The 24,560-nt window shown below is 42.5% G+C and overlaps 1 protein-coding gene across 1 annotated transcript in view; it reads left to right on the forward strand.

Annotated features, from left to right (window-relative positions):
- Positions 1 to 2,237: 2,237 nt before the first annotated feature.
- Positions 2,238 to 24,560, forward strand: part of APOH (apolipoprotein H) — a 36,351-nt gene continuing 14,028 nt past the window's right edge. The window contains exons 1-4 of the mRNA XM_055243386.2: positions 2,238 to 2,270; positions 20,056 to 20,162; positions 21,291 to 21,467; positions 23,948 to 24,044. Coding sequence (XP_055099361.1) covers positions 20,099 to 20,162; positions 21,291 to 21,467; positions 23,948 to 24,044 — 338 coding nt within the window. The 5' untranslated portion in view covers positions 2,238 to 2,270; positions 20,056 to 20,098. The remainder of the gene's footprint in view (positions 2,271 to 20,055; positions 20,163 to 21,290; positions 21,468 to 23,947; positions 24,045 to 24,560) is intronic.

Below are 24,560 nucleotides of genomic sequence, written 5' to 3' on the forward strand. Positions count from 1 at the left end.
TAGCCAGCAAAGACAGAGTCAGCCCTTGAGGGGCATGTGTTGTGTTGGACCTTTATTGGCCCTAATAAGGATGGCACCATGTCTGAGAGGCTGAAAAAGAGACCCGGAGCCAGTGAGCGAGACATAGGGTTTATTGAGGACTCCTACATGGAGTGGTCCAGGGGCGGTGGGCTGGACAGGAGAACCGTGACCTGCCACCACACCCGGCTAATTTTTGTATTTTGTGTAGAGACGGGGTTTTGCCATGTTACCCAGCCTGGTCTTGAACTCCTGAGCTCAAGTGATCTGTCAGCCTCAGCCTCAGCCTCCTAAAGTGCTAGGATGACAGGTGTGAGCCACCGTGCCTGGCCTGCCCTGCTCATTTTTCTACACAGCACTTACCTTAACCCTTCATCTATTTGTTTATTATTCATTTATTTTTGTCTTTATTCTCCCACTACAATGTCAGCAACTTCAGGGTAGAGATTTTGCCTGCTGTGTTCACAACCGTGCCAGCACATGGTTGACCTTGAAGAATAGTCCTGGAGTAAATGAATACATGGATGAAAAGTAGGAAAAGGGAGACAGCTGCTGATATAGGTCAGCAGAGCCAGATCACGCAGGGCCTAGTAGACCAGGATAGGGAGTTTGCATTTTGTTCTAATTTTTTCTTTTTTTTTTTTTTGGAGACGGAGTCTCACTCTGTCACCCAGGCTGGGGTGCAGTGGTGCGATCTCGGCTCACTGCAAGCTCCACCTCCCGGGTTCACACCATTCTCTTGCCTCAGCCTCCTGAGCAGCTGGGACTACAGGCGCCCACCACCATGCCCAGCTAATTTTTTGTATTTTTTTAGTAGAGATGGGGTTTCACCATGTTAGCCAGGATGGTCTCGATCTGACCTCGTGATCCGCCTGCCTTGGCCTCCCAAAGTGTTGGGATTCCAGGCGTGGGCCACCATGCCTGGCCTTTTTTTTTTTTTTTTTTTTTTTTTTGAGACGGAGTCTCGCTCTGTCGCTCTGTCGCCCAGGCTGGAGTGCAGTGGCGCGATCTCGGCTCACTGCAAGCTCCGCCTCCCGGGTTCACGCCATTCTCCTGCCTCAGCCTCTCCGAGTAGCTGGGACTACAGGCGCCCGCCACCACGCCCGGCTAATTTTTTTGTATTTTTAGTAGAGACGGGGTTTCACCGTGGTCTCGATCTCCTGACCTCGTGATCCGCCCGCCTCGGCCTCCCAAAGTGCTGGGATTACAAGCGTGAGCCACCGCGCCCGGCCCATGCCTGGCCTTTGTTCTCATTTTAATTCGGAGCCATGGAGCATCTAAGCAGAACAGTGACCCAATCTGTTATTTTAGGATGATCACTCAGTTAAACTTCCAGGGCCTAGAACTTGATGCTATGATTGACAGGATGCACATCACTTTTTGAAGAAACCCACCTTATTGCTGAAAGTCTTTAATTATTAAACATTAGGGCAGGTGCCGTGGCTCACATCTGTAATTCCAGGACTTTGGAAGGCAGAGACAGGCAGATTACTTGAGCTCAGAAGTTCAAGATCAACCTGGGCAACATGGTGAAATCCGTCTTTACAAAAAAATACAAAAATTAGCCAGGCATGGTGGTAAGCACCTGTAGTCCCAACTACTTGGGGTGGGGGCTGAGGCAGGAGGATTGTTTGAACCCCAGAAGTCGAGGCTGCAGTGAACTGAGATTGTGCCACTGTACTCCAGCCTGGAGGACAAAGTGAGACCCTGTCTCAAAAAAAAAAAAAAAGAAAAAGAAAAAGAAAAAACCATTTTTTCACACACTGAATCTTTCTTTCTTCTCTATAACTGGTACCCATTAACCGAAAGTCTGTGCTCAGAATTCACTGAAAACAAGTTTAAAACTCCTTCCACATAATGGTTTTTGAAATATTTGGAGACTTTCTTAGTCTTCTCCAGGGTAGGCTTTCATGATACTTTGACTTATTATCCTGTTACGTGATTTTCCGAGTTTTCATTGTCCTTCAGAGAGGTCTGGCTTTTCAGATTGCTCCTGAAGAACTGCCAAACTTTGGTCTGACCAACATAGTACAAAGCAGTAATTGTGTTCAAGACTGGAGTTTTCTGTGTCTGAACACAGCCTAATTCAATTACACTTCAGCTGTGTCACTAGCAGGTCAGGCTAAACTTGTGGTTGATAGAAACATCTGGAACTTCTTCAAGAAGCTGATGCTGCTTCCTCCTCCACTTCACCGCATGCTGAGATTTGCAGTGATCTTGTGAAATGTATCCTGTGGTTTCTGGCTGAAGTGGTAAGGTTTTTGAGATCAACTCTGTCTGCGTTCTCTCAGTTGCGTAACATCTGAAAATTTGTGGTTTTGTTCTTATACTTTTTTTTTCTTTTTGAGTCGGAGTCTTGCTCTGTTGCCCAGGCTGGAGTGCAATGGCACCATCTCAGCTCACTGCAACCTCTGCCTCCCAGGTTCAAGAAATTCTCTGCCTCAGCCTCTCGAATAGCTGGGATTACAGGTGCCTACCACCATGCCCAGCTAAATTTTTGTAGTTTTAGTAGAGACAGGGTTTCACCATCTTGGCCAGGCTGGTCTTGAACTCCTGACCTCATGATCCACCCACCTCGGCCTCCCAAAGTGCTGGGATTACAGGCATGAGCCACCATGCCTGGCCCTTGTTTTTATTCTTTATCCAATTTGTTGAAGATATCGAACAGAATAGGACTGAGGAAAGAATTCTATAGTCTTTTTTTTTTTTTTTTTTTACACAGAGTCTCACTCTGTTGCCCAGGCTGGTGTGCAGTGGTGTGATCTCAGCTCACTGCAGCCTCCACCTTTCAGGTTCAAGAGATTCTTATGCCTCGGCCTCCTGAGTAGCTGGCATTACAGGCATGCGCCACTACACCCAGTTAATTTTTTGTATTTTTAGGAGAGATGGGGTTTCATAATGTTGGCCAGGCTGGTCTTGAACTCCTGACCTCAGGTGATCCGCCTGCCTCGGCCTCCCAAAGTGCTGGGATTACAGGCGTGATCCAGCCTATTGTCTTATTCTTGAAATTTTTTCTTTTTCTTTTCCAAGACGGAGTCTTGCTCTGTTGCCCAGGCTGGAGTGTAGTGGCGCAATCTCTGCTCACTACAACCTCTGCCTCCCAGGTTCAAGCGGTTCTCCTGCCTCAGCCTCCTGAGTAGCTGGGATTGCAGGTGCCCACCACCATACCAGGCCGATTTTTGTATTTTTAGTAGAAACGGGATTTCACCATGTTGGGCAGGCTGGTCTCAAACTCCTGACCTCAGGTGATCCCCCTGCCTCGGCCTCCCAAAGTGCTGGGATTACACGTGTGAGCCAGTGCACCTGGCCTGAAATTTTTTCTTAAATGTCAGCTTTTAAAATAATGAATTGGGAGGTAGAGGAGTATATTTGTGTGTATGTATAGTGTGAGGTTCCTCAGCTGTGGGATATTGGCAGACAGATAAAAGTGAAGATTTTCAAACAGAGCAAGTAGATGAAGGGGACATGCCATGTTGAAGAAAATTAATTAGAGAACACATAGAAACAAAGGGGAAAGCACAGATATTCTTGACAGGTTAAATAATAAGTTGAATTTCCTTTGATCTAGGAGACAAGGGCAGTCATCTGTCAAGCTCCTTGATGTATTTGTGCTTGTTCACATATCTAGACATTGTGAACCCAGAAAATCTGAGGCAGGTCTCAGTTAATTTAGAAAGTTTATTTTGCCAAGGTTGAGGACATGCCCGTGACACAGCCTCAGAAAGTCCTGACGACATATGCCCAACGTGGTCGGGGCACAGCCTGGCTTTACACATTTTAGGGAGACATGAGACATTAATCGCTCTATGTAAGAAGTGCATTGGTTCAGTCTAGAAAGGTGGGACAGCTTGAAGAAAGGCAGGAAGATCCAAAGCAGAGAGGTTACATTCTTTTGAGTTTCTGATTAGTTTTTCCAAAGGAGGCAATCAGATATGCATCTATCTCAGTGAGCAGAGGGGTGACTTTCAATAGAATAGGGGGCAAGTTTGCCTTAAGCAGTTTCCAGTTTGAGGTTTCCTTAGTGATTTTGGGGGCTGAAGATATTTTACTTTCACAATATCATAAGACTGCTTCTTAAGATCCATGGTCCTCTCGAAGAGGCCATATGAATCAACATCGGTGGGTGTTCATACTCACTTTAAACTTAAAGATAGGCCAGGCGGGGTGGCTCAAGCCTCTAATCTTAGCACTTTGGGAGGCTGAGGCCAGCAGATTGCTTGAGCCCAGAAGTTCAAGACCAGCCTGGGCAACATGGCAAAACCCAGTTTCTACCAAAACAAAAACAAAAACAAAACAAACAAACAAAAAAACAAAACAAAAATTAGCTAGGCGTGGTGGCTTGCACCTGTAGTCCCAGCTACTTGGGAGGCTGAGGTGGGAGGATCACTTGAGTCTGGGAGGTTGAGGATACGGTGAATGGAGCTCATCCCAGTGTACTCCAGCCTGGGTGACAAAGTGAGACCTTGTTTCAAAAATAAATATAAATAAATAAATTTAAAGATTTAAGTTTAAGGCCGGGCACAGTGGCTCTCCCCTGTAATCCCAGAACTTTGGGAGGCCTAGGTGGGTGGATCACAAGGTCAGGAGTTTCAGACCAGCCTGACCAACATGGTGAAACTCCGTCTCTACTAAAAATACAAAAATTAGCCAGGCGTGGTAGGGCATGCCTGTAATCCCAGCTAGTCGGGAGGCTGAGGTAGGAGAATCGCTTTAATCTGGGAGGCAGAGGTTGCAGTGAGCCGAGATCGTGTCACTGCACTCCAGCCTGGGTGACAGAGAAAGACTCCATCTGAAAAAAAAAAAGATTAAAGCTTAAAACAAAAAGCAATAGATGATATTTGTGGGAGACATTCATGCCTCTACTCTCTTAAAAAATAATGAATCATTCCCCAAGTCCTCATTTTACTTTCATATAATCTAGACCTATGGCAGCTAATAAACCTCTGTGGAGTTTGGGTGTTTCATGTTATAGCTATTGGGCAGAACTTTTCATATACAGTTTGTGCAAGCAGCTGTCAAATCACTTAGAAGTACCATATCCCAATCCACAGTTCTGTATCTTACTCCCAAGGATGCCAGTAGATAACTCATCAAATGCTTTGCTAAAAGAGGAATATACATTGTAGCTAAAGTGTTCCCCTTTTCTACTAACCTAATAACAATGTCAAAAAACAGAATTGGATTTAATTTGTTGAAACCTTCAAATGTTTGAAGAGAGTTCATGTTATTTTTCAGTCATCATTTCACATTCATCTACATACCCACAAACCATTTGTTTAACAATTCACACCACTGGGCTGTGGATTTATGTCAAACTTACTGAGGCTTGGCTGTCAGAATCTATTGCTTTTCCTCCTGTGTCTTCAGGCATCTTTCCTGTTCATCGCTTTTGAAAATAATTTTTTCTCTCTTCATGAAATAATACAAACACATTACATAAAATTTGGAAATAGAGAAAACAAGAAAAAAATCTCCTTCTAACTCAAATACTCAATATTTTGGTACACTAACTTCGAGCATTTTTTCTAGATATATTCTTTTTAAAAAAATTTTTAGGCTGGGCGTGGTGGCTCACGCCTGCAATCCCAGCACTTTGGGAGGCCGAGGTGGGCAGATCGCAAGGTCAAGAGATCAAGACCATCAGGCCAACATGGTGAAACCCCGTCTCTACTAAAAATACAAAAATTAGCTGGGCATGGTGGTGCACGCCTGTAGTCCCAGCTACTTGGGAGGCTGAGGCAGGAGAATCTGTTGAACTGGGGAGGCTGAGGTTGTAGTGAGCCGAGATTGCGCCACTGCACTCCAGCCTGGCAACAGAGAGAGTCTCCATCTCAAAAAAAAAAAAAAAATCTTTATGTTAAGTTCCAGGGTACATGTGCAGAATGTGCAGGTTTGTGTATGTGGGTATATATTCTTAACAGTATCACAGTGTTGTACATGTATTATTATTTTTTTAAATTGAGACAGGTTTTAGCTCTGTTGCCCAGGCTGGAGTGCAGTGGTGTGATCTCAGTTTACTGCAACCTCTGCCTCTGGGTTCAAGTGATCCTCCTGCCTCAGCCTCCTGAGTAGCTGGGACTACAGGCACATACCACCATGACTGGCTAATTTTTGTATTTTTGGTAGAGATGGAGTTTCACTATGTTGCCCGGGCTTGTCTCAAACTCGTGAACTCAAGTGATCTGTCAGCCTCAGCCTCCCAATGGGCTGAGATTACAGGCGTGAGCCACCTCACCCAGCCAATTGTACATGAATTTTAAAATAAAATTTTCATGTTATTAGATTGTCTTCCTTACCATCCTATATTGTAAATATTGTTGATAGTGAAGTTCCCAGGGTCACAATTACATGCTTTAACAACTTGGAATATATTTTCCTGGATTTCTAGCCCCTAAATTCATTTTGGACAACTAGTTTCTTGTATTATTTTCTAGCTGGACTTTTATTCCATCTTCCTGATATCCATTTTAATTTTTCAGTGTCAGTGTAATTTCCTTTTTTTTTTTTTTTTTTTTTTGCTAGATAGGTGTTTTAGTCTGTTCTTGGGTTGCTGTGAAGAAATATCTGAGACTAGAAAATTTACAGAGAAAAGAGTTTTAATTGGCTTATGGTGCAGGCTGTTTACACAGCCAGCATTTGCTGGGCTTCTGGAGAGGCCTCCAGGAACTTTTATTCATGGTAGAAGGTGAAGAGGGAGCAGGGAGCGAGAGAAGGAGCTGGGAGGAGGTGCCACACACTTAAACAACCAGATCTCATGAGGACTCACTCACATGCACCAAGGAAATTGTGCTACTCCATTCCTGAGAAATCTGCCCATAATCCGTTCACCTCTCACCAGGTCACAACTTCAACCCTGGGAATTACACTTCAGTATGAGATTTGGGGGCACAAATATTCAAACTCTACCAATAAGTCAGAAGAAAACTAACAATTAAATAATCGGTCTCTCTCTTTGTCAGCTTTTAACCTTATGTTATGTTTAGAAACTTCATCCTTGTAAGTGGGAACAAAAATTGGGCTAACCTTTCAGGAAGGCAACTAGGCAGTATGTTTGAAGATCCCTAAATATGTTTTGCCCTTTGCTTAAGTAATTCCACATCTAGGACTCTATCCTAAGGAAATAATTTATTCAAAAATTTTATAAAAGGGCCCAGTGCGGTGGCTTATGCCTATAATCCCAGAACTTTGGGAGGCCGAGGTGGGCAGATCACTTGAAGCCAGGAGTCCGAGAGCAGTCTGGCCAACATGGTGAAACCCTGCTTTTGTAAAAATACAAAAAATTAGCCAGGTATGGGTGGTGGGCACCTGTAATCCCAGTTACTTGGGAGGCTGAGACAGGAGAATAGCTTGAACCCAGGAGGCGGAAGTTGCAGTGAATCGAGATAGCACCATTGCACCGGCACTCCAGCCTGGGCGACACAGCAAGACTCTGTTTCAATGAAAAAAAATTTGTAAAAGAATCTTGGTTGCTCTGCCTATGGGGAAGCCATTCTTTTATTCCTTTACTTTCCTAATAAACTTACTTTCCCTTAAAAAAAAAAATCTTAACTGTGCCTTTATTCATAATGGTGAAAGATAGCACCCAAATATCCCAAAGTAAAAAATGGTCAAAATAGAGAACATCTACATGATGTAAGATTGTGTAGTCATTAAAGAAAAAAGCAAGCTTTGAAGACACAAATAATCTGGAAAAGTGCTCATGATATGAAAATAAAATATACAACAATATACCGAATATGATTCCAATTCCAATTATGACATATACAAATGCTGAAAAGAAATAACCCTAAATGGTGATATTATAGGATTTTTAGTCATTTCCTGTTTTCCAGATTGATTTAAGTGATACTGTATTACTCTCATAATGAGAAAAGTATAATTCCATATGTATGAATCATCTTCCTCATGAAATACAGTAACTCTTCCTTCCTCTTTCCATCCTGACTTCTACACTTTATTGTCTTTGCATTTTTTCCGATCTTTATCCCATCTTGGATTTAGTTTAGTCAGCTGAGCTCCTGACATTTTATGGACTTGGTTTATACTGTACTTCACTTTTTTTTGTTTTTTTTGTTTGTTTGTTTGTTTTTGAGACAGAGTCTTGCTCTGTCGCCTAGGTTGGAGTGCAATGGCATTATTGCTGCTCATTGCAACCTCCACTTCCTGGGCTCAAGCGATTCTCGTGCCTCAGCCTCCTGAGTAGCTGGGATTACAGACGTGCACCACCACGCCTGGCTAATTTTTTTTTATCTTTAGTAGAGACGGGGTTTCTTCATGTTGACCAGGCTGGTCTCTAACTCCTGGTCTCATGTGATCCCCCTGCCTCGGCCTCCCAAAGTGCTGGGATTACAGGCATGAGCCACCACGCCTGGCCTCTATGCTGTACTTCGAATTCATCCCATGTAATATTCCCCTTCCTCCATCCTTTTTTTTTTTTTTCTGGCTGCCTCCTCATCTTCTTCTGCACCAGATCGTCAGCAAATGCATTTCCAGCATCTTATTATCAGGCTCTCATCTGTTAAACCTCATTCCCTTTTAGATTTTCTGGTGATGAGATCATCCCCATAACTTCTTTCTAATTCTCACAATATGTTTTTCTAAATAGTCCGTGACACTTGTGTGAAAGGTCTCAATGTTCTCTTTTTTTTTTTTTTTTTTTTTTGGAGTTGGAGTCTCACTCTGTCGCCCAGGCTGGAATGCAGTGGTGCGACCTCAGCTCACTCCAGCCTCCACCTCCCGGGTTCAAGTGATTCTCCTGCTTAGGTCTCCTGAGTAGCTAGGACTACAGATGTGCACCATCATGCCCAGCTAATTTTTGTATTTTTAGTTGAGACAGGGTTTCACCTTGTTGGCCAGGCTGGTCTTGAACTCCTGACCTCATGTGATCTGCCCGCCTCAACCTCCCAAAATGCTGGGATTACAGGTGTGAGCCCCTGTGCCCGGCCTCAGTGTTCTCTTCTTTGTATTCCAAAGCATCATGGCCTTTTTGTCTCAAACTTGTCCTAACTCAGAACTTTTTGTGAAGCAGGAAAATGAAGTGAGCTGGGGGGCTGATACCAGACTCTCACACTGGGACTGTACAGAGGGCTGAGATGATCCAGCCAGCTGAACGGCTGACTCTGGAGGGACTGGCTGTGATTTGTGGTGGTCACTGGCTGAGAGTTGGGTGACATAATGACCCTACTGAATGTCGCAGAAGCATCTATATTATTTTCTATACCAAGATAAGTTGGGGAGACTTACAATTTCGCTACTCATGGGGACTAAAACCAGGTAAACAGTATCATTATGGGATGCTCATTTAACATGCATGAACCTCATGCCTACCTTTGTGTGATTTTGTGTAGGAATTTCAAATTCTTTGGAGTAAGACATCAGAGGCATTTATATTAATGACAGGAAGAATGTTAATGAGAACTAACTTTCATTAAACACTCATTATAATATCACCACTTAGGGTTATTTCTTTCAGCATTTGTATATGTCATAATCAAAATGGAATCATATTCAGTATATAATTGTGTATTTTATTTTCATGCCATAAGCACTTTCCCAGATTATTTGTGTTTTCAAAGATTGCTTTTTTCTTTAATGACTACATAGTCTTACATCATGGAGATGCTCTCTATTTTAACCATTTCTTTGCTTTGGGATATTTTGGTGCTTACTTTCACCATTATGAATAAAGCTACAGTTAAGTATCCTGCCTGCATTCTAATTGAATCCTGACTACACCCATTTGAAGGGGGATTTGTTTATTTATTTATTATTTATTTTTTGAGACAGAGTCTCGCTCTGTTATCAGGCTGGAGTGCAGTGGTGCTATCTCAGCTCACTGCAACCTCCGCCTCCCGGGTTCAAGCAATTCTCCTGCCTCAACCTCCTGAGTAGCTAAAACTACAGGTGTGTGCCACCACGTCCACCTAATTTTTTGTTTTTAGTAGAGACAGGGTTTCACCATGTTGGCCAGGATGGTCTCCATCTCTTGACCTTGTGATCCACCTACGTTGGTCTCCCAAAGTGCCAGGATTACAGGTGTGAGCCACCTGCACCTGACTGGGGGTTTTATTTATTATCTCCAGTTTAGACATGAAAACTTGACTAGAGAATGTTACTTGCCCAAGATGACACAGCTACTAAGAGGCAGAGCCAGGACTCCAACTCAAGTATACGGTGATGAAAACCTCTGTCCTTAGCCATAACACCATGGTCTTGCCACAGTGATGAAATTGCCTCCATTCTCTGATGGGGTCACTCTGTGAAGAGCCAGAGACTATGCTCCTTTTTCTATTTCATGCACATCATCCTCCACAGACTCGATATCACAATTATATCTAAGCACCTTTCTCCAAATCCAATCTAACATGTAACATATGGGTTGGTGAATTTGCCTAGCAAAATTCCTGCCAGTTTCTAAGTAATGACCTTGGCCCCTAGCTAGGACTCCATTCCTCTGGCATTTCAGGCCTTGATTTTGGGGAAAAGGGGAAGGAAATTCCTTCCCTCTAATGCATGCTTCACAAGAGCAGCACACGTTCTGGTTCATCAGGATGGCCAATTTCATATTGTTCATCTCATAGATGAACACCAGAGAAGATGCCATTGGTTTGGAGAGTGGAATGAATGGAAGATGAGTTTATGTGTCAACATACTATGGTTTTTCTTCTTCCAGTCTCTCTTTCTCCCTGCACTACTCTCTGATCCCAGTGTGTCTTCTACACTGCTATTGATATACTTTCTAAAATACAAACCTGATCCTGTTCCTCCCCTTCACTGCCTTCGAGATAAGTTCTAATTCCTAAACGTGGCTTACAAGAGCCTTTGCCAGCTGGGTGCAGTGGCTCATGCCTGTAATCCTAGCTCTTTGGGAGGCCAAGGCAGGCGGATCACTTGAGGCCAGGAGTTCGAGACCAGCCTGGCCAAGATGGCAAAACCCCGTCTCTACTAAAAATACAAAAATTAGGCCCAGTGTTGTAGCTCCGTAGCTAAGGTTCTCTCCTTTCACAGTGGTGGCCGGTGTTCGATTCCTGTGTGACTTTTGGGGCTAGGTGTGGTGGCTCATGCCTGTAATCCCAGCACTTTGGGAGGCCAAGGCAGGCCGATCACTTGAGGTCAGGAGTTTGAGACCAGCTTGGCCAACATGGTGAAACCCTGTCTCTACAAAAATTACAAAAATTAGCTAGGTGTGCTGGCATGCCTGTAGCTCCAGCTACTCAGGAGGCTAAGGCAGGAGAATTGCTTGAACCCAGGAGGCAGAGGTTGCAGTGAGCCAAGATTACACCACTGCATTCTAGCCTGGGCAACAGAGTGAGACACTGTCTCAAAAACAAAACAAAACAAAACAAAACAAACAAAAAAAAAACACAAAAGAGCCTTCGTCATCTAGTTCCTACCCACTCTCCAGCTTTGTTTCCTGCTATTCCTTACCTGAAATATTCTGCACCAGCAACACTCAACAATTTGCAGCTGTTGGGTGCATGATGCTGTTTTATGCCTCTGCGCTTTGGCAACAACCTGGAACATCCTCATCATTGCCACTACATCCTTATGTGTGGGGATACACATGCACCTGACACTTTCTTCTATGATTGTAATTGTAGCATTGTACCTCAGTCTTAGTAAACTGCGAACTCCTTATAGGCAATAGTCAACTCTTGTTTATTTCTGAGATTCCGCTATCAACCACAAAGTACAGCTTAGTAAGGGCTTAGTAGCAGTTTGTAAAAAAAAAAAAAAAAAAAAAAAGAAAAAGAAAAAGAAAAAAGAAAGGCTGGGCACGGTGGCTCATGCTTGTAATCCCAGCACTTTGGGAGGCTAAGGCAGGCAGATCACTTGAGATCAGGAGTTTATGACCAGCCTGGGCAACATAGGGAGACCCCATCTCTACAAAAAATAAAGAAATAAGAAATAAGGCTGGGGGTGGTGGCTCACGCTTGTAATCCCAGCACTTCGGGAGGCAGAGGTGGGTGGATTACTTGAGGCCTGGAGTTCGGGACCAGCCTGGACAATATGACAAAACACTGTCTCTACCAAAAATACAAAAAATTAGCCGGACATGGTGGTGCAATGACCTGTGATCACGCCACTGCACTCCAGCCTGGGCGACAGAGTGAGACACTGTCAAAAACAAACAAACAAACAAACAACACCCAAATAAATAAAAGCATTAACGGCACTTATGAGAAAATTCACAAGAGACTCAGAGCTGTGTCATATTCAAAGTACAGAAAATAGTCTCACTTTAGCAAGACAGAAAATGTATGTGGTAGAACCGTATTAGTTGAACTTGTCTTAGTTAAACATTGACATGCTATATCAGTGGATCTTTATCCTTACTTCAATCATACTTACCTGCACAATTGTTTTAAAAAGCACTATACCCAGAAATTATGAGTATTGGTATTTTTAACAAACAATTGGGAACATCTACTATGCAGCCAAGGATAAGAATAACTACTCTAGATAAAAATAGAAATTACAACATATAGATACTAGTTTTTTCAAGGTAAAAGCTACCTGTATTCAGAGGATCCCAGTGTCCACACAAAAATGTCCCAGCGCTGACTTAGGCCCATTATCGATTTCTAGACATATTTAATCATGCCCATTAAGCCCTGTGACATGTTTATACCCATTATAAATGCATATATAGTTCCTGACATATTTTATCATAAAGAGAAGGCATTTGAATCTTTTCTCTGAAATGTGGTTGGTAGATATTGACTAGAATTCCAACTCAGAAAGAGACAACATTGAAAGTCGGTTTTTTTAAAAAAATCTAAACTGTTGCTAAATGTTTAACGTCATGGTCAAAGTCTCTGCTTGGGAAGTAAATAAGAAAGTTTTTGAACATGTGATGCAATGCGGTTTCAGGAATACAAAAACCTTGGACTCTGAATCCAGGTCTCTATAGTTTAATTTACAAATTAGGGTAAGAAACGCTATAAAGTCATTAACAGTTTCAAAAGACGAGGTCTCATGTTACTTGTGATAAAAATGTTGTTATTTTATATATTCTTAAATTCTCAGGTGTTCTTGATCATGCTTGTATATATATGTGTATATATATATAATATATATAATATATTATTGGTATTATATATATAATATATAATATATACATATATATAATATGTAATATATAATATATATTATAATATGTTATTTATATTATTATATAATATATAATATATATTATAATATATGTTATTTATATTATTATATAATATATAATATATATTATATATTATATTATATATTATAATATATATTATATATTATAATATATAATATATATTATAATATATAATATATATTATAATATATATTATATAATATATATTATGTTGTATATATAATTTATATACATATAAATTATATATAATATACGTATATATTATATATAATATATATAATATACGTATATATTATATATAATATATATAATATATAATATATATATTTTGAGATGGAGTTTCGCTCTTGTTGCCCAGGCTGGAGTGCAATGAGCGATCTCAGCTCACTGCAACCTCTGCCTTCCGGGTTCAAGCGATTCTCCTGTCTCAGCTTCCCGAGTAGCTGGGATTACAGGTGCCCGCCACTATGCCTGGCTACTTTTTTGTATTTTTAGTAGAGATGGAGTTTCACCACGTTGGCCAGGCTGGTCTCGAACTCCTGGCCTCAAGTGATCCGCCCACCTCATCCTCCCAAAGTGCTGGGATTACAGGTGTGAGCCACCACGCCTGGCCTGTTAAAATATATTAATAGCATGTTAAGTGTAACATTAAACCCAAGAGTTGCCAATCTTTACTGGTGAGTATAAACCCTGAAAATACAAGAGAGCCACTTGATTTGCCAAAATTCCATATTTTTTTAACAGTTTTTCCACTTGCTCTGCCAAATAAAACTTCAATGGTCAGTTTAAATGTGTCTTTAAAATTGTCATTTAACATTGGTAATCAGCCAGCTCCTCAGTTTTTATCATAGGTTAGTTTTGGGAATGTGAATTGAAGTGCGTGGAGGGAAGACAGATCAGTTAACTGATCAACCAGATGGTGCTAAAATTATGTGGACCAATGTATCACAAACTGGAAGGTGAAAATAATTGAAAGGTGCAATTGCATCTTATCTCCCCAAAGACTTCTTCATTAGGGCCATGTGTGTTTCTGGAAGAGTTTTAGGAATATCTTGTAGTTCTCAGACATGTTCAAGTTCAGCTGGAGGCAGTGGCTCACACCTGTAATCTCAGCACTTTGGGAAGCTGAGGCAGGTGGATCACTTCAGTCCAAGAGTTCGAGACCAGCCTGGCTAACATGGCGAAACTCTGGCTCTACTAAAAATACAAAAATTAGCTGGGCGTGGTGGCCAGCTAATAATAATCATAATCCCAAAATTATGATTATTAATAAATTAATCATTATACTCATAATTTATTAATTATGCAGATTACCATTCATTATCTTTGTATTTAATTGTTCAAACACGGGAAATTTTTACCAGCTGAAGAGTAAACATCAAAGTTGTAATTACAAACACATGTAACAGCCCACAAAAGCCGTCAAACTAAGTTTGATTTAGTGGTTTCTCCATTTTCCTGTCACTGTTATTTTGCATAATTTTTCAAAGCTCAGTAGCTGGCAAATAGGAGCTGAGTGTCAATGATGGCAACGGGGTGGGGGCCAAGCTTGTATTCCTTCTTAGGGGGTGATGCAAATAAAATTTGAGGCCTCATATGATCCAGTTTAAAAATCACATCTCAATAAAAGGACTTTGAAGGAAACCACAAAAAGGGTCCGTCCTTCCTTCCTTCCTTCCTTCCTTCTTCCTTCCTTCCTTCTTCCTTCCTTCTTCCTTCCCTCCTTCCTTCTTTCTTTTTCTTTCTTGCGCGCTCTCTCTCCTTCCTTCCTTCTTTCTTTCTTCTTTTTCTTTTTCGTTATTTTTTAAATGATTTCAAATTACAAACATATAGAAAAGTTGTAAGAATAGAACAAAAACTTCCTTGTTCTCTTTACCCAGAGACCCTAGACCCTTCCATTCAAGTGTCACCAAATGCCCCTTCGGGCCCACACTGTGCACCCACTTCTCATGTCCACCTGGCTTCCCTAAGTCTTTCTTTGCCTTTCATGGCTTTTGCTCTTTTGAAGATGACAAGGCAGTCATTTTGCATAATGTCCTTCAATTTGTGTGTGTACAGTGCCTTCTCATGACACAATCTAGGTTACTAAGCTTTTGGCAGAATATCACAGAAGTGATGCTGTGTCCTTTTCATTGTATCCTCTGGGTGGGGACATACATGCCAATTTATCCCATTAGTGCTGACATTAATTTTGATTACTTAATTAAGATGGTGTCTGCCAGGTTCTTCCCCTCTAAGTTTTTCTTTGTCTCCTTTATAATAAATAGTTATTTTATGTGGAGACATGTTTAAGGCTGTATGAACATTTCTCATCCTACTTGTATCCCCTGGTTCTAGCATCAATTGATATTTCTTTGCCAGAATTAAATCGTTTCATAATTATTTCCAAATTACAATTTCCTAAGTCCAGTATTCCCACTATATTAATTGCTTGGCATTATACTCTAAGGAATAACTTTCTTATCTCTTCACATAATTGCTAATCTGTTTATTACTATCACTGTGGACTCACTGATTCCTATTTTTTTTAGTGGATTATAATCCATTACTATTATTACTTATTTGGAAAAACTGTCACAGATTTGACCAGAGAAAGCACCTCCTCACAATTTTTTTTTTTTTTTTGAGACGGAATCTCACTCTGTCGCCCAGGCTGGAGTGCAGTGTCACAATCTTGGCTCACTGCAACCTCTGCCTCCCGGGTTCAAGTGATTCCCCTGCCTCAGCCTCCTAGCTGGGATAACAGGTACACGCCACCATGCCCGGCTAATTTTTATATTTTTAGTAGAGACGGGATTTCACCATGTTGGCCAGGCTGGTCTCAAACTCCTGACCTCAAGTGATCCACCCACCTCTGCCTCCTGAACTGCTAGGATTACAGGTGTGAGCCACCACACCCAGTCAAGAAAGCCCCTTTCAAATGGTTTCTCTGTCCTTTGGACATGTCCCTATCATTCTCTGAGCATTACCTAAGTTGTTCAAGACGGTGTTCCAGGCTCATCTTGTACTTTTCCCTGACCCAGTTCAAGAATCAGCCAATTTTCCAAGGAGCTTTGGTGCCTTTCGATGGTGGATTGCATTTATTTATTTATTTAGATAGTGTCTCGCTCTGTTGCCCAGGCTGGAGTGCAGTGTTGCAATCTCATTGGCTCACTGCAACCCCTGCCTTCTGGGTTCAAATGATTATCTTGTCTCAGCCTCCCGAGTAGCTGGGATTACAGGCACCTGCCATCATGCTTGGCTACGTTTTGTAGTTTTTGTAGAGACAGAGTTTCACCATGTTGGCTAGGCTGGTCTTGAATTCCTGACCTCAAGCGATCTTTCTTTCTTCCCGAAGTGCTGGGATTACAGGCATTAGCCACCATGCCTAGCCAAGAATTGCATTTAACAACAAATATTCCTTCCTTCCTTCCTTCCTTCCTTCCTTCCTTCCTTCCTTCCTTCCTTCCTTCCTTCCTTCCTTCCCTCCCTCCCTCCCTCCCTTCCTTCCTTCTTGCTTTCTTCTTTCTTTTCTTCCCTCTGTGGCCCAGGCTGGAGTACACTCGGCTCGCTGCAGGCTCCCGTGATTCTCCTGCCCTGGCCTGCGGGCTGCCTGGGATTGCCTGTGCGCGCCACCACCCCTCCCTGGTTTTTCTCCTTTGGCTGGAGGCGCGGTTTCGCCATGTCGGCCAGGCTGGTCTCCAGCTCCTGACCTCGAGTGGTCTGCCCGCCTCGGCCTCCCAAGGTGCTGGGACTGCAGACGGAGGCTCGCTCACTCGGTGCTCGGTGTTGCCCGGGCTGGAGTGCGGTAGCGTGGTCTTGGCTCGCTGCAGCCTCCGCCTCCCAGCCGCCTGCCTTGCCCTCCCAGGGTGCTAGGATTGCAGCCTCTGCCCGGCCGCCGCCTCGTCTGGGAGGTGGGGAGCGTCTCTGCCTGGCCGCCCATCGTCTGGGTTATGACGAGCGCCTCTGCCCGGCCACCCCGTCTGGGAAGTGAGGAGCCCCTCTGCCCAGCCGCCACCCCGTCTAGGAAGTGAGGAGCGTCTCTGCCTGGCCGCCCCGTCTGGGAAGTGAGGAGCGTCTCTGTCCGGCCGCCCCGTCTGGGAAGTGAGGAGCGCCTCTGCCCGGCCGCCTCGTCTGGGAGGTCTACCACAGAGGCCAGAAGCAATGTGGGGGCTGGACGTGGTGGCTCACGCCTGTAGTCCTAGTACTCTGGGAGGCCGAGGCGGGTTGATCACTTGAGGCTAGGAGTTCGAGACCAGCCTGGCCAACATGGCGAAACATATGAAAAATACAACTGACAAACCAACCAACCAACCAAGTGACAACAAAACAGGTCTACCCTGGAGTCGTACTCTAATTAAAAAAACAACAACAACAACAACAAATATTTAGGCACTGTGTGTGCTCATTGCTACTGGATGTAGTACTGCTATTATCCTAGTGGACAGAACTAAGAATTATATGTATGTTCAGGCATACATTCACACACATGTACATACCATTATATCTATATTGATTTCTGTATCTGTTTATATATATGCACAATTTGTACTGTCTCCATTTTCAATCCAGCACCTCAAGGTTCATGCTAACTTTCCTTCTTTCCACACTGTTACTTCTCTTAGTTAGTAAGAAACCTGACCCCCATTATCCTCAATATATTTGCTTGTTTGCTCAATCTCCTATATGTAGCAAAGCTTGTGACACCATCACGCTGCCATCCTTACACAGATAAGCATGACTTCCCCCTTGAGGTCTTCCTTGTGACTTTTAGACTGAGTTAGGATGAAAAGAAGGAGGAAGGGAGGAAAGGAGAAAGGAAGGAAGGGAGGGAGGAAGGGAGGAAGGAAGGAAAGAAGGGAAGAAAGGAGGGAGGGAGGAAGGAAGGAAGGGAAGAAAGGAGGGAGGGAGGAAGGAAGGAAGGGAAGAAAGGAGGGAGGGGGGAAGGGAGGGAGGGAGGGAGGAAGGGAGGGAAAAAGGGAGGGAAGGAAGGAGAAGGGAGGGAGGGAAGAAAGGAGAAGGGAGGGAGGGAAGGAAGGAGAAGGGAGGGAGGGAAGGAAGGAGAAGGGAGGGAGGGAGGGACAGAAGAAGGAGGAAAGGAGTGTGTAGTTTTCCAATTGAAGTATAATTAAGTAAACGCACAGATCTTAAATATTTGGCTTGATGGCTTTTGAAAATTGCATGTAGCCAAGTAACAACCACCTAAAATAGAATATAAACTATTTTGACACCCAGACCCCAAGTTTCCTAATGCAAGGGAGCCCATCTACCAGGAAACATCATTAAAAACCCTTCTCCTTGTCCTCTCTCAGTATTAAGCACTCAGTTTGTAGCTGTTGCTGGAAACATTCTCGTCTCAATTCTAACCTTTTCTCAAATTTTCTTTAACTGATGCCCAACCTGTTTGGTTTCTCTCTCCTTTTCCCCATCTACTTCAGATCTTACTATACAGAACGACTTGGCTCCTCCTGACTTCATTAGTTATCTTTCTTCTTCACTCATCAAGGAGATTCTCCACAATAAAGCAGAACCTGGGAGTTATCCAGAGAACAAAATTCCTTCCCCTTAGAAAGACAAATAGGGATGGACCACTGTTATTTCACATTAGTGGCAGCACACTCTTCTTATCATGGAACAGAATATTCATTAGGAGCGTAATTTAAGAATCATCTGCCTGACAGATGGAGATTTCTCAAGCTGATGTGTCTCAGGGAACTTTAGACCTCTGGATATAAACCAAGATCACCCAAATGAGAGCAGGCAGAGGTTATTTATTCAGAGCTTGCTATAGCAAGGGAGGCAGCCATTAACAGTTGTGTTTGGCAGAGACTCAAAGTCAGGCAGAGGGGTGGGAAAGCTTTATAATAGAAAAAAGGAAAGGCTTCAGGTGTGCTCCAACGGATTGCTGGTGTGGGGAGGATGGAAGGAAACTAACTAGAAGTGGGGTGTCCATGTGATTGGTTAGAGAAATATGTTTGGATTTCTCTGGTTGGCCTTAAGTTGGGCCAACTGCTATAGAGGTTGTAGATTTGGCTTTCTAGACCTGTTGCTACAGATGTGTGGGTCAGAGTTCTATTTTCACATATGGCCTGGCTATTGTCCATTTATATATCCATTTGTTTTTAAAGCAAATGATGTAGAAGAGAACTAGGGAATCAAAGACAACCCCCTTCCCGAACCCTCTCAAGCAACAACATCAGCACTGGCCCATTCTCTTATCCTACTCAAGTTTTTTTTCTTCTTTGAGTCCCGAGTTGTTAGTTTCAAATCAACTTTCACATTCCTGAAACAGATCTAGAAACCTGTCTAGACAGATCCAAGACATATTAAGAATGGATGAGCAGGACTTTGTATTGATTTGACGTAAGAGAAGATAGAGAATTCAAGGATAGCTCTAAGGTCCTAACTGGAGCTACAGGAGCTTGCGAGAGAGGATGTTGAGCTCAGTTTTTAGGGAATTAAGGTTGTAAGTGCCTCCTTGAACACGTTCTTTATAATTATACATCTGAAAACTGGAACATCATTTTAGAGAGGTGGAGACTGAGAACAGAGAGTAGGTATTTGTCCAAAGTTTATATGCCAAGGCTGTGAGTGAAACAGGAGCTTCGATCTTTTGGTGTTCCATCTACAACATATACAAAACAAAAGATGGAGAACACGTCCAGGCAACCCGGGAAACAACAAGTTTTTGTCAAAAGCAATAATGAACTGTTTTGTGCCATTAACAAAAACGTTATAAAGACAGAAACCATCTCCCAAAGATTTCATAACAGAGCCACATAAGTGGAAAGTAAATGATTAAAGAATGTGGGTCTCAGAGTTCCATTCAAATCATGATACTTTATCTTCTATTTACAAAGATAAAAGTACACCAGAAAATGGTTAATGTTTAAGTGCTTTCATATTTGGCTCTGTCTTTTTAGCAGAGGAAAACCACTTTGGTAGTGCCAGTGTGACTCATCCACAATGATTTCTCCAGTGCTCATCTTGTTCTCGAGTTTTCTCTGCCATGTTGCTATTGCAGGACGGAGTAAGTACTTTTTGCTTTTGAAAAAATAATTAATATGTCCAACCCCTTTGTATATGTCAGGGATCAATAATGATAACTTGGCCGGGCGTGCTTGCTCACGTCTGTAATCTCAGCACTTTGGGAGGCCGAGGCAGGTGGATCACCTGAGGTCAGGAGTTCGAGACAAGTCTGGCCAACATGGTGAAACCCCGTCTCTAGTAAAAATACAAAAATTAGCTGGGCATCATGGCCGAGGTGGGCGGATCAGTTGAGGTCAGGAGTTCGAGCCCAGCCTGGGCAACATAGTGAAATCCTGTCTTTACTAAAAACACAAAAATTAGCTGGGCGTGATGGCAGGTGCCTGTAATCCCAGCTACTCGGGAGGCTGAGGCAGGAGAATCACTTGAACCTGGGAGGCAGAGGTTGCAGTGAGCCGAGATCCCACCATTGCACTCCAGTCTGGGCAACAAGAGCAAAACTCAGTCTAAAATAATAATAATAATAATAATAATAATAACAATAACTGAATTCTTTTTTTTTTTTTTTGAGACAGAATCTCGCTCTGTCTCCAGGCTGAAGTGCAGTGGTGCGATCTCAGCTCACTGCAAGCTCCGCCTCCTGGGTTCACACCATTCTCCTGCCTCAGCCTCCTGAGTAGCTGGGACCATAGGCACCTGCCACCATATCTGGCTAATTTTTTGTATTTTTAGTAGAGACGGGGTTTCACTGTGTTAGCCAGGTTGGTCTCTATCTCCTGACCTCGTGATCCACCCGCCTCAGCCTCCCAAAGTGCTGGGATTACAGGTGTGAGCAACCTCGCCTGGCTGATAACTAAATTATCTTTAGAGTGGATGCTGGTGAGACTGGATTGATACTGATTCTTTAATATTGCCACGTGTAAAGCTCCTCTGTAAGATATGTAGCCAATTTAAGCCTCAGCATACTGACCTGTAAAATGGGGATAATTATAATACCTCCTTCAAATGGTTGTTGAGGGGATTAGATGAGATAGTGTATATGAGGTATTTGGCATGCAACTTGGTATACTTATAATTGGTAACAGTACACACGTTTTTCATTTGTGGGCTTAGCTGAACTTTAAAATGCAAATAGAGATTTGTTAACCATCTGCTTTGTGCCCTCTTTCAGCCTGTCCCAAGCCAGATGATTTACCATTTTCCACAGTGGTCCCATTGAAAACGTTCTATGAGCCAGGAGAAGAGATTACATATTCCTGCAAGCCGGGCTATGTGTCCCGGGGAGGGATGAGAAAGTTTATCTGCCCTCTCACAGGAATGTGGCCCATCAACACTCTGAAATGTACACGTAAGTCAGTACCTTCTCTCACATTCTCTTCCCTCATTTGGATTCTGGGTATTTTGGAGGAATAAGCTACCTCGTCATGCTCAGAGTGCAGAGGGCCAGTAGATGCTACAGAAAGGCAGGTTGGAGAGAAATGAGAAGGTCTTGGGGAGTTCTCTCTGTGCAAAGAGAGTAAGGGTAATCCCTTACTGCAAGGCTGAGGCAGGAGAATCACTTGAACCTGGGAGGCAGAGGTTGCAGTGAGCCGAGGTCCCGCCATTGCACTCCAGTCTGGGCAAAAAGAGCAAAACTCAGTCTAAAATAATAATAATAATAATAACAATAACTAAATTCTTTTTTTTTTTTTTTGAGACAGAATCTCTCTCTGTCTCCAGGCTGAAGTGCAGTGGTGCGATCTCAGCTCACTGCAAGCTCCGCCTCCTGGGTTCACGCCATTCTCCTGCCTCAGCCTCCTGAGTAGCTGGGACTACAGGCACCCGCCACCATGCCCGGCTAATTCTTGGTGTTTTTAGTAGAGATGGGGTTTCACTGTGTTAGCCAGGATAGTCTCGTAGCGTTGAGGGTGGGGTAAGGATTGGAGAGTATAACAACTAATGAAATACGTAGTCACCACTGTTTCTAATTTTTCTGCTCCTGATTAATTATCTATCAGAGGAGGTACATTAAAATGATTGAACCTGGATGATAATTCCATATGATCTCTGGGCCAAATCTTGGATAGGGTTAAAATACTTTAGGAATAAGACTTGGGCTTTAGTTATTAGGCTAATTTGATTGACCAACCTGGTAGTGCTATTGATAGAAGAGGAGAAGATCATAGCCTGAAACTAGGGTAGGTTTAAAAATGAGATCTGGTGTGGCAAAAGGAGAAAGAAACACTACAGAAGTTAAAAGAACGGTGGAGAGGCTTTGAAATGGCAACTGATGCCAAAGAGACATTTGGAAAAACAAAATCTGGGGAGTCATCATATCTTTGGACTTCACTTGAAAATGAAAGCAGACTTAATAGTTACTGAAATGAATACAAATTTCATCTACATTATGTATATATTATATTATAAGGACATACAAGAACGGATGTCAAATTAAAATAATAATATAATGTAAAATATATCAATCTCACTATGGCTTTACTGTAAATGGTTGCTTTTATTTCTTAGAACATGGTTCTATGATATCATGCTAGCATTATTCTTTACAGTCAAGTATCATGCAATCAACCAAATTGAATTTATGGTAAATTTAATTATATGTAGAAGTTAAGCAGTAAAAATAGATGTATGGATCTGGTGATTTTGGTTATATGAACAGGACCTTTGTCAAAGTTATGCATGCTCATGCAAGTTGATTTTACTATGCTTTTTTGCTTAAAGAGCCTAAACATAATTTTTAGTAAAAAGCCACTGTAACATCGTTAGGGAAAATTTTTCTTTAAATCAGGGCCAGGTGCAGTGGCTCACGCCTGTTAATCCCAGCGCTTTGGGAGGCTGAGGTGGGTGGATCACCTGAGGTCAGGAGTTCAAGACCAGCCTGGCCAACATGGTGAAACCTCATCTCTACTAAAAATAAAAAAAATTAGCCGGGCATGGCGGCATGTGCCTGTAGTCCCAGCTATTCAGGAGGCTGAGGAAGGAGAATCACCTGGGAGGCAGAGGTTTTAGTGAGCCGAGATTGTGCCACTGCACTCCAGCCTGGGCAACAGAATGAGACTCTGTCTCAAAAATAAATAAATAAATAAAAATCAGCTATAACTCTGGAACACTAAAAATTTCATTTTCATTTTCCATGCATATCTTTTTGCATTATTGCACAGAGTAGGTACAATTTTGTATTTTTCTATTTTCGTCAGCATATCATAAAAATTGTATCTCCACAAATTTCACAATTCATATTTTATTGGCTACATAATAGTTCAACTGTTGATTTATCATGATTAGTTAAAACAGTCCCCTGATGAACCCTTAGACTATCCAATTTTTTTTTTTTTGGAGACGGAGTCTCACTCTGTTGCCCAGTGCAGTGGTGCCATCTTGGCTCACCGCAACCTCCGCCTCCTGGGTTCAAGCTATTCTCCTGCCTCAGCCTCCAGAGTAGCTGGGACTACAGGCACCCGCCATCATGCCCAGCTAATTTTTGTATTTTTAGTAGAGATGGGGTTTCACCATGTTCAGGCTGGTCTCAAATTCCTGACCTCAAGTGATCCACCCTCCTCTGCCTCCCAAAGTGCTGGGATTACAGGCGTGAGCCACTGCCTGTCCAAATTTTGTTATTAGGAGAAACAGTGTAACGAACGATTTTGTACATATATCACTTGTCTTATTTTGAATTGCTTTCTTAGAATAGTTACCAGTAAAGTTATTGAACCAAAGGATGAAAATGAATTTATATGTTTTATTTAATGAAAAATTCTATAAATAGAAATTCACCTGTTTATGTTTTTTTTAACCCAAAGAAAAGTAACATTTTTTATCTTTGTATCACAGCCAGAGTATGTCCTTTTGCTGGAATCTTAGAAAATGGAGCAGTACGCTATACAACTTTTGAATATCCCAACACCATCAGTTTTTCTTGTAATACTGGGTAAGAACTTTCATGGAACTACGCAGTTAACAGACTGAGCACATTTTTGTATCCTTAAGCTAAACATCAAGACTTGTCTATATTTTGTTTTCAGCCTTTAGGTTGGACTTTCCAAATGCAAATCGATTTTAGTCTCACTTTTTTTTTTTTTTAGAGACGGAGTCTCGCTCTGTCGCCCAGGCTGGAGTGCAGTGGTGCAATCTCGGCTCACTGCAAGCTCCACCTCCTGGGTTCACGCCATTCTCCTGCCTCAGCCTCCTGAGTAGCTGGGACTACAGGCGCCCGCCACCACGCCTGGCTAATTCTTGGTGTTTTTAGTAGAGATGGGGTTTCACTGTGTTAGCCAGGATAGTCTCATAGCGTTGAGGGTGGGGTAAGGATTGGAGAGTATAACAACTAATGAAATACGTAGTCACCACTGTTTCTAATTTTTCTGCTCCTGATTAATTATCTGTCAGAGGAGGTACATTAAAATGATTGAACCTGGATGATAATTCCATACGATCTCTGGGCCAA

Source organism: Symphalangus syndactylus, chromosome 14 (assembly GCF_028878055.3).
Source record: "Symphalangus syndactylus isolate Jambi chromosome 14, NHGRI_mSymSyn1-v2.1_pri, whole genome shotgun sequence".
NCBI classification, from domain to species: Eukaryota; Metazoa; Chordata; class Mammalia; order Primates; family Hylobatidae; genus Symphalangus; species Symphalangus syndactylus.